Genomic DNA, 11,064 nt, shown 5'->3' on the forward strand with positions numbered 1-11,064 from the left:
ACGGGGCCCAGGGGTGGCCCCACCTAAGCACCCACGCTATGTCTGCTATAAATGTGGTTATGTTGTTTTAACTTGAAACTGTGAGTTGAAATAAAGCAGAAAAGTCTGTTATACTAGGCAAGGAAGGTTTCTTGCATTATTAAAGAAAATAAATTTGTTTTAACTTAAAGTATGAAGTTAAACCAAGTAATGTTAAATCAACTAAAAGAACAACTTTAACAAAACTAGAACACTGTAGTTACATCAACCTCATTAACTTTAATTTCTAAGTTGAAACAAAGGCAGTCTTCAAGTTGAGTGAACTTCGATTTTCAAGGCAGCAAGGGAACTTGCATTTCCAAGTTAAACTAACATGAAATTTATTACAGTGTAGCCAAATTTTCCTCTGTCTCCCAAGCAGGTGTAATTTAGAGTTGTCATTAAGTAACAAAACAATTGGGTCAGTAGGAATTCAACATCCTATCACATCAGATATTGATGTTGTTTTATTCCAGAACTCATGCACCTGTTCACACACCCAGATCATATGCAGGAAAGTTCCAGTTTGTTCAGGTTGACAGAACGTGCAATAGGGAGTGGGAATGACTTTAGAGACGTATCTCTTCTGGGGAGTCCAATATTTCCTATCACATATATTGAAGTGGATATACTGGTGATTTGGGTTCTTGGAACAGTGGAAAATGTAGTCCCAAACTGTCCCAATTAATTGTGTTCCCCTCAGGGCTCAGCTCTCGTTCCCATTTCTTTACTATTGGGAGTTCTCCTATGGATACTTCCATCAGTTTAGCATAAATATATAAGTAGAAGGATGTCTTGGGGACCTCAAAACTAGCTCTCAGGTCTTCAAAACTCAACATACCTTTCTCATTGAATAGCTGGTCTAAAGTATAAATACCTCTGTCACTCCACTGCTTACAAGCAAAGGGTTTGTTGTGTAGCAAAAGTTTATTTGATGACTTTCAATCAGGATTTAGAAAGAATCATAGCACAGAGACGGCACTGGTGAAAATTACTAACGACCTTTTAACTGCTGCAGACAAAGGTCTTGTCTCCATTCTTGTTTTACTAGATCTTAGTGCTGCATTTGACACAATTGACCATTCAATCCTGTTACAGAGATTGGAACACTTGGTTGGCATTAAAGGAATTGCTCTGAGTTGGTTTAGGTCCTATTTCTCTGATCGATCTCAATTTGTGAATGTTAATGATAAATCCTCCAAGTACGCTAAAGTTAGCCATGGGGTTCCTCAAGGCTCAGTGCTTGGACCAATTCTATTCTCCTTATATATGCTTCCTCTAGGCAATATTATTAGAAAACACTCAATTAACTTTCACTGTTATGCGGATGACACCCAATTATACTTGTCAATCAAACCAGACGAAACCAGTCAGCTAGCAAAATTTCAAGAGTGTATTAAGGATATAAAATCCTGGATGACCTATAATTTTCTGATGTTAAACCCTAACAAAACTGAAGTTATTGTGCTGGGCCCTAAACACCTCCGAACTTCATTATCTAGAGATATAGCTACTCTGGATGGTGTTGCCCTGGCCTCCAGCACCACTGTTAGAACTTTAGGAGTTATCTTTGATCAGGATATATCCTTTAATGCCAATCTAAAACAAACCTCAAGAACAGCCTTTTTTCATCTTCGTAACATTGCCAAAATTAGGAATATCCTGTCTCAAAACGACGCTGAAAAACTAGTCCATGCATTTGTTACTTCCAGGCTGGACTATTGTAATTCCCTACTGTCAGGTTGCTCAAATAAGTCTCTTAAGACTCTCCAGCTGATCCAGAATGCTGCAGCGCGTGTTCTCACAAGAACTAAGAAAAGAGATCATATTTCTCCTGTATTAGCTTCTCTGCATTGGCTTCCTGTTGAATCCAGGATTGAGTTTAAAGTCCTTCTCTTGACCTACAAAGCTCTAAATGGTCTAGCACCATCATATCTAGAAGAGCTCCTAATACCCTATTGTCCTACTAGAGCACTGCGCTCCCAGAATGCAGAGTTACTGGTGGTACCTAGAGTCTCTAAAAGTAGAATGGGAGCTAGAGCCTTCAGTTATCAGGCTCCTCTCCTATGGAACCAGCTCCCGATCTGGGTTCGGGGGGCAGAAACTGTCACCTCATTCAAGAATGAACTTAAAACTCTCCTATTTGATAAAGCTTATAGTTAGGGAGTGAGGAGTTGCAGTGTTCACCTAACTGGCCCAACTGCTTCTCTTCATAATTGTTAGATTAATAATACATAACAAAGTAGAGGGAGGCAGGCCAGCCAAGCCAGATCCGGCAGGGGGAGAGTTCTAAGCCCGAAAAAGCTACCTCTCCTTATGACCTGTCTCTCTTAGTTACCTGTTATAGTTACGCTGTTATAGTTCTAGACTGCCGGGGGACTTCCTTCCTTTGACACACTGAGCTGCTCTCTCCTCTCCCTTTCTATTACTGTTACTATTACTATTACTATTACTATTTGTGTGCAGCCCGTCCCAGAAATGCTTGTTACTAATCCTAGCTTCTGGGGAGTTTACTCCCCGGAGTCCTTATGCTTTTTTTTTCCCCCAGCGTATTTCCTTGGAGAACGTTGGCACCAAGACCCTGGTTGCAGCTGTCGCCGTGGTCCTGCTGCACTCCCTGCTGAGCTCAGCGATGCCCTGCAATGTCATGCTGCGTCCTGCTGAACCCTGCAGCTTCCCGCTACATCCAGTCACTGTTCCATTATTAATGTGACTACTATCGCCACTGTTCATCACACCCCAACCCGGCTCGTCAGACACCGCCTACCAAGAGCCTGGGTCTGTCCGAGGTTTCTTCCCAAGAGGGAGTTTTTCCTCGCCACTGTCGCACTGCTTGCTCTTGAGGGAATTACTGGAATTGTTGGAATTGTTGGGGCTTTGTAAATTATAGAGTGTGGTCTAGACCTACTCTATCTGTAAAGTGTCTCGAGATAACTTATGTTATGATTTGATACTATAAATAAAATTGAATTGAAATTGAATTGTTACCAGACATTAAGTGTGCATTGTGCCCTATTGGGGTATTCAAATGCCACTTATTGGTGTAGCTTAGTTGGTCTTCCACGTGTTTAAAGTTGGTCATGTGTTGGTGATAATAGGGCCATAGGCTAACATACTTTTTTGGACACACACCTGCAAAGGCAAGGTCTTGCAGCCTTAGACTTCCAGTGAGATTTTGCTCTATTTCTCTCCATGGAACTATAGATGAGGGGTCCATCCACGCTCTGTGGGCCCATAGCTGAAAGGCTCTGTGATACATTTTAAAGTTGGGGAGGGCCAGGCCTCCTGTGTTTGTGATACGTTGCAGGGTAGAATATTTTAGCCTAGGTTGTTTATTATTCCAAATATACTGCCAAATTAAGGTATCAAGTTTCTTCCAGAAATATACTGGTGGGGGTAAGGGGATCATTGTACTTAAGAAATTCACACGAGGAACTATATTCATTTAAACAACAGCAATCCTGGACCGTAGTGATGCTGGCAGCGCAGACCAATTGGACAGATCCCTTTGAACACTACTTAATATAGTTTCATAGTTGTCCTGGACAACTCGCTGTAGCGATGCGTGATGCCCAAATATGTAATTTTTCTTTGGGTTGGTATTGTTACACTAATGGCTGATGTCACATGCCTGTTGTTCAATAAAAGAAAATTAGATTTATTCCAGTTAATTTTATAGCCGAAGATTGAGCCAAACTTTAGCACGGTCGCCCAGACACCGCTAGTCCACACCCGCTGGGTCTGCCAGCCTCGGCCCCACCGCGGAGCAGCCCGTGTTGATGTTACGTCGTCCTCCACATCCAGCTCCCGACAGAAAACGTCCGCATCTGTGGCTGCAGTGAAGGCGAACTCTCTCCCTCCGTGGGTCACTCTCAGTGTGGCCGGGTGGATGAGCAGGTCCGGGGTGCTCCTAGCATGTATCTCGTGTTGTGTTTCTTCAAGCTCCCGATGCCGCTGGGTCGTGAATGCACCGCAGTCAGGTTGCATCACGCACCGTAGTTCCCTCAAGCTCTCTCAAGCTCTGCCCTGATGTGTTGCAGCGAGGCATTCATTTCCGTTAGAGCTACCGTTTATTGTGTTTTAAACCACTGATTCAAGCACACTTAGTTGCTTTTCCAAGACCTGAGTGATCGGTCGCTATGTTAGCCACCGCTCTGTTAGCTGCCGCCATGTTTGCAGATTTTTGTGTATGTAGCTTAGATGACAACGGGACCTGTTTTCTCGCACTTGCTGGCAGTTCACTGAGTCACTGAGATAGCATATAAAATGATTTGGCGTTGAAGAAAAAAAAATAGACCTGGTTATTCAATGAAATGCGGAGGTGGGTACGAGAGCCACAGTTTTCTACAGCCATTGTGGCTGCTGGTCACGTGATCTCCTCACTATCAGAATTTGATCCATTCGGTCTGATAACATTTAGAAATTCTAAAAGAGCCGCAAGATTAAATAATTTAATTCCCATTCAAGTTAACGGAGCACTAAACCGGAAGTAGCCGGCTCAGCTAGTGGAAGTCTCTAGTGCACATCATCCGGGTCATTTTATACGTGTTTTTGGCCCGATGATGGCTTCATGCGCCATTGAGCAACTCTCATAGGAATGAACGGGGCTCAGCCTCGAATGCTGTATCCAGTTCTAATAATACATCCATGGTGGTATTACCACAATTCTATAATATTCCAGGGGAATAGTTTGGATGTGACCTTTAAATTATAGCTGTGGGATTTAATTACTGCAGCAATATGTACATAAATACTAGTGAACACACAGAGGATGACAGTCAGGAACTTCTCGATACTGTAGCTTTGATTCTCAACAGAGCCAGCCTATTTCTCTTACAGCAGCACATAATTAGGGAAAAGCTGGGTGAAAGTTTTGGCTTCAGTAAGAAAACAAAAATCTAACTGATTCATTGTATTTCAATTATTGGCTTTTAATGATACGATTTTACGCTACAACACCCACAACTGCAACAATATGATTAATTTGGGGTTGTAAATGTAGTAAATTGGTGGAAAAAAAACAACACAGAAAACACAAACCTAACAGAATACTCCACATTTCCAGGTTAACAAACTTTCACGTCCCCCATGAAGTGATATAATGTACTTGTCAAAATGGCAAACCTAATTGTCGAATGTCATGAAACACACCTCAAAACGGCACAGCAGCAAACAGAAACACAAACAGAAAAGAGAGGAGTAGGATTCCCCATCAGGAGTGGGTGGGGACCAAAGCAGAGCTTAAAGAGAGTGAATATTCGATCAGGTGGCTAGAAACACGACTCCAAATTAATAGTAATGTTGCTTCGTAACTGCTGGATGTGTAAATAATAGGGCTGTCAAAATTAACGCAATAATAGTAAGTTATAGCATAATTCCATTTAATGCAGAAATGGATCAAAAAAAGGGTCTTTGGAATGGCAGTTCAGTTTCAAAGTCCTTCCAGATGGTTCTCTCCACAATACTAAAGTTACTTGCATGTACTGTCAAGCATTAAAAATTTTAAAAATTAAGGATTAAAAATGGGATTAATTTGTGATTAATCACAAGTTAACTATGGACAATTATGCAATTAATCGCAATTCAGTATTTTATTCCATTGACAGCCCTAATAAATAAGCAACTTACGGCTAACAAGTTTTCCATCAACTAAAAAGTTGATGACACTAGTCTAATACAACCAGAGATATCAAAGGGATAAATACCAGAGTAAAAGCGTTATGGAAAAATCTGACAGTAGACAAATGTATAAGTGACTATCTGTAACTCCCACTATTCTGGTAAGTTGTCTAAGTTTTAAAGTTGAAAGTATCATCCTTGGTGTTGTGTAGCCAACAACTTGGAGTAGAATGTCTGTGGTGAACTTCCACCAGAGTAACAGTGGCCATCTACCCTTGGTCATAAAGGGTCAAGGGAATTCAGGTGGACAGCTACAATCTCCTCTTCTATAGAGTGTTAGAAAACCCAGCATGAACATTTTCTTTTTCATAGGTCTGAAAATGTTTTCCACATCACAGGAGGGAATGGTGCAATGTCATCAGGCTGGTACTGAGAGCAGCCTCACTTTTGCAATAACTGTGTGGTATGGCAACACCTCAGATGAAAATCTGAAACATCTGGACAAAGGTCATTGACCCTGACCTACCATCAATTTTAGAAATGTATAGCACTAGACATTACAGGCCACTCACTTGGCAAAACATATTTTTAATTTACTCCCTTTTTTAAGTAGGAAAAACTGTTGAACCAGGACAGCCAGGTTCTATAGTAGTTGTCCAGAGGCTATTTGCCTGCTTAACTCCTAAACACAAGCAGTGCTATTACACAAGAAGCAGTAAAAGGTATGCATCATTGTTTTATGATGATGCCAGCATCCCCTCAGGAATGCAGTTTGATATATACATATTTAAAGCTCCATTGTGTAAGAATTTCTCCCATCTAGCGGTAAAATTGTATATGACAACCAACTGAATGTTACTTTCTAATCCCTCCCATTCTGAGCACGTTATAACTCCTTCTGTGGCCGTATTATTCCAAGAAGTACGACTTTGTCTGTGAGAGTTCCTTCCAGTGTAATAATAGTTTTACGTATTTTGGTACCATTTTATTGCTAACATCAGCTATCAGGTTCCCAAACATATGCAAGCTAATGTTAGTAAAGTATCAGTGCTATCGTTATTCTGTATATTGTACAAGATTAATAGTGTAAGGCAATGTTTACAGCGGAGGTTTGTGTGTTTAATATATTTCTCTGAGCAGTATGAACAATGTCAATGAAACCGAAATTAGCTCTTATAGTATCTCCAGCTAGTCTGTGTTACAACTGCACATGACGTGAGTTGTCTGCCATGGAAATCACGACACATATGATTACTTTTATGTTACAAGGTAGACAATTATTTTTAATCGACGTGAGGTATCCTAGACGTCGTTCTAGCGTTATGCACAACCATTCTATAGTTAGCCAAGCAACTATAAAACTTTGAATTTACAAAAGTAAGAAGGCAACTTCGGCATCCCTTTTAAAATCCTTGCTCCTTATGAGTTCTTTCCATCTTGGAAAAGCCACTCCAATATTAACTTTGGTCTTGTTGCTTTGCTTGTTGCATTGTCGTTTTAATTCTTTTTTTAACTTTCTTGGCGACTACCTTACATGTCCTAGATAGGCGCTCCATCTTCAACCGGCAACCGAGCAACTCGCTCGAATGTATTCTGAATGATTCTAAATGGCAGATTCTACACTTGCGGGAATATTTTGATTAGTTGGTGGAAGTAATTACACATGAATGAGCACATATTTGTGAAAGAACAAAGGGTCCGAGTGAAATTCTTAAACTTGTATAGCTCTGTCTCTTTGTAACAATCAGCACTAATAAGTAGCAACAATCATGACAACAACAGCCAACAACATCCAGAGTATACCAGTCACTGATATAGTCTGTCATCGCTTTCACATCTTGGTACAGCTCCCTACCAAACAAATGCAAGAGAAAGCTGGCTAGGATAGCCAGGCAAGCCGTTAAGATCATAGGCATTCCACAAAAACAGCCATCTGATCTTTATATACAGGTGCTGGTCATATAATTAGAATATCATCAAAAAGTTGATTTATGTCAGTAATTCCATTCAAAAAGTGAAATTTGTATATTATATTCATTCATTACACACAGTCTGATATATTTCAAATGTTTATTTCTTTTAATTGTGAGGATTATAACTGACAACTAATGAAAATCCCAAATTAAGTATCTCCGAAAATTAGAATAATACTTAAGACCAATACAAAAAAAGGATTTTTAAGAAATGTTGGCCAACTGAAAAGTATGAACATGAAAAGTATGAGCAGGTACAGCACTCAATACTTAGTTGGGGCTCCTTTTGCCTGAATTACTGCATAATGCGGCGTGGCATGGAGTCGATCAGTCTGTGGCACTGCTCAGGTGTTATGAGAGCCCAGGTTGCTCTGATAGTGGCCTTCAGCTCTGGCGTATCGCATCTTCCTCTTCACAATACCCCATAGATTTTCTATAGGGTTAAGGTCAGGCGAGTTTGCTGGCCATTTAAGAACAGGGATACCATGGTCCTTAAACCAGGTACTGGTAGCTTTGGCACTGTGTGCAGGTGCCAAGTCCTGTTGGAAAATGAAATCTGCATCTCCATAAAATTGGTAAGAAGCAGGAAGCATGAAGTGCTCTAAAACTTCCTGGTAGACGGCTGCGTTGACCTTGGACCTCAGAAAACACAGTGGACCAACACCAGCAGATGACATCCCAAACCATCACTGACTGTGGAAACTTTACACTGGACTTCAAGCAACGTGGATTCTGTGCCTCTCCTCTCTTCCTCCAGACTCTGGGACCTTGATTTCCAAAGGAAATGCAAAATTTTCTTTCATCAGAGATCATAACTTTGGACCACTCAGCAGCAGTCCAGTCCTTTTTGTCTTTAGCCCAGTTGAGACGCTTCTGACACTGTGTCTTGTTCAAGAGTGGCTTGACACAAGGAATGCGACAGCTGAAACCCATGTCTTGCATATCTATCTGTGTGGAATGAATGTACACTTTTTGAATGGAATTACTGAAATAAATCAACTTTTTCATGATATTCTAATTATATGACCAGCACCTGTACAAGCAGTGGAAAGAAAATCCAACTTCATCATCCAGGATGCCTCCCACCCCCTCCACCAAAGCTTTGAGCTATTACCATCAGGAAGAAGGTTCAGAGTGCCTCTGGCTAAAAAGTTATTATACAACAAATCCTTCATTCCCAATGCAATACATATACAAAACTCATGCTACTGACACATCACACACACTCTGCCTTCAATCAAAAGAAAATGTTCTAACATGGCAACATATTAGACAATAAAGCTTTTTGAATCTTTGAATCTTGAATGTACTATTGTTTACTTGCCCCCTTTGTCTGCCACATGAGAATATTACAAAGACAACTAACCATTCTTGACAAAAGCTCGAAATGCACATTTCCAACGATGCCTTCACAAACATGCAGGTGTCCTGCAGTGGACTTTACAGCAAATTGATTTAGCCTGTCTTTTTAAATCAGAGTAATCTAAATTCTCTTTGCAAAGAAAACGATTAAGACAAATGAGATCGCAATTAGGACAATTAGGACTAACGATTAGCACTACTGATTGCCAACAGAGGATTTGAGAACAGTGCTACCACTGCAGCAGCTGCAGAGGAGGAGAGCACAGAGAATAACACAAGATAGCCAACGGGATGTGGGAAGTACAGTCATTTCACCGGAGTTTACCTTATATATTTTTTTACACATTTTTTTTTTTTATTTGAAGGCTGAGGCTTCATTAATAAACACAATCCCAATTATCATCATTGGTTTTGAGATGCATGAATATCTTGTCTGATAGGCTACAGTATTGTGGCATAGTATCAGGACCTCCTGGCTAGTGTCTGTCGCTCACGGCTAGGGGCGAATGGCCGGATGATGGGCCTATTTGGGAGAAATTCCAGGGCTGTTTTTTAGCCCCAGTCCGTCCCGGTTTAATTAAAACCCAACATGTTTTCATATGATGTCATATTTTGCTGTAGCCCGGGGGGTTGAATGCTATAGTCAAAAATGCAGCTATTTTCTCCTATGCTGATCTTGTTAGTGGGGAAAATTGTTCCAGAACATCATTTCAATATTTAGTTTGATGTCCTTGTTGCTTGGCCAGCTGATTAGCCTGGAGTGGCAGGCCAGTGTTAAAATTGCTAAATAAAATGGGTAAATTAAAGCGAAAGTGGCAGTCCCCACTCCTTTTACTGACATAAACATGTCACACAAAACACAAAAAAAAGTTTTCATAATACAGAACTATACAGCTTTATTCATTTGGATGTAGTTCTATACTGTAAGCATTGTAAAATTCATGAGAAAGACTGCAGGATGTGGTTCAGAGCTCTGGCAAAAACTAGTAGGTGGACATTAAAGTAAGATACTATTTGTCAAACTACTGTTTATTATTGAGTTAAACGGTAATGCTTGTGCTTGTGCACTAAAAGCTGTTTTGTCAGTATTAGCTTTGATCAAATAATCATCATGGGAGAAAAATTAGATTTATTTTAGACAAGATGAAGAATGTGAACTGTGACTTGCAGGAAAAAAGTATTTACTTGGAGCATCATGCTGCTGCTAGTGTTGGTGGTCTCTCTGTGTGGGTCTGTTTGAGTTGACCACATCTTGGCAGGGGCGATTCCAGGATTTTTTTAAATGAGGTGGCACAGGGTGGACAAAGAACCCATGGGGCCCATGGGAAATCAGAAATTTGATCAGAAATAAATACTACGTTGAAAAGGCTTAGAAAATATTCGGCACGATTTTCAGGCCCTTGTAAAGGGCCCTGTTGCCTAAAACAAGGCCAGTGTAAGTGCTGAGCCTTAGTACATGGGACACACACACTCAACCAGGTGAGCTACCAGGGCACCCCGGCCTGAAATTTATTTTGTCTTATTGTTCGTTTGTATTTAGTAACTGTTTTGCATGGATAGGACACCAGGTTGACAGTACTCTAGGGCATCCTTGGGTCCCTTTTGGATCATTTCTAATTCCTTTGATAATTAATTTAAACATTTCTGTTTCAGGTTTTCCATTGGTCTATTTGGGATATGGACCAACATTTTCAACCCCTGAAGACCTCTTGTCTTAAAGTGATGGTTCGGAGTAATTCACCCTAGGGTCCTTTGCACCATGACCTCGAGCCAAACACCCCCCCAGAAGCTTTTTTCACCTGGGTCGAACATTGGGAGAGTTAGCTAGAGTAGCGTTATCAGCTGAATAGCTTAGCGCAGGGGCTAATGGACCCACGTTTGTATCTTGTAAGTTACCCCACTAATAATGCCCGAAATGATACCAAACGTCTACAAGTAGTACAAATAGGTTATGCTCTCATAAAACAATGGATTGGAAAGTTTGTAAGTACACCAGAAGTTTATGAACACTCTAATGCAGTTAGACGAGTGCTTAGGGCCGTCTACAAATTACAACACCGAAAAGAGATACAACAAAAATATTTATTAATTT

The 11,064-nt window shown here is 40.6% G+C and overlaps 1 protein-coding gene across 1 annotated transcript; it reads left to right on the forward strand.

Annotated features, from left to right (window-relative positions):
• Positions 1-1,284: 1,284 nt before the first annotated feature.
• On the forward strand, positions 1,285-2,181 carry LOC120566687 (the record flags this gene model as incomplete). The annotated part of the gene is made up of 1 exon (XM_039813270.1): positions 1,285-2,181. A coding segment is annotated over one exon (897 nt), but the record flags the coding sequence as incomplete, so codon positions are not given.
• Positions 2,182-11,064: the final 8,883 nt, after the last annotated feature.

The sequence above is a fragment of the Perca fluviatilis genome, chromosome 10 (assembly GCF_010015445.1).
Source record: "Perca fluviatilis chromosome 10, GENO_Pfluv_1.0, whole genome shotgun sequence".
Classification (NCBI taxonomy): domain Eukaryota; kingdom Metazoa; phylum Chordata; class Actinopteri; order Perciformes; family Percidae; genus Perca; species Perca fluviatilis.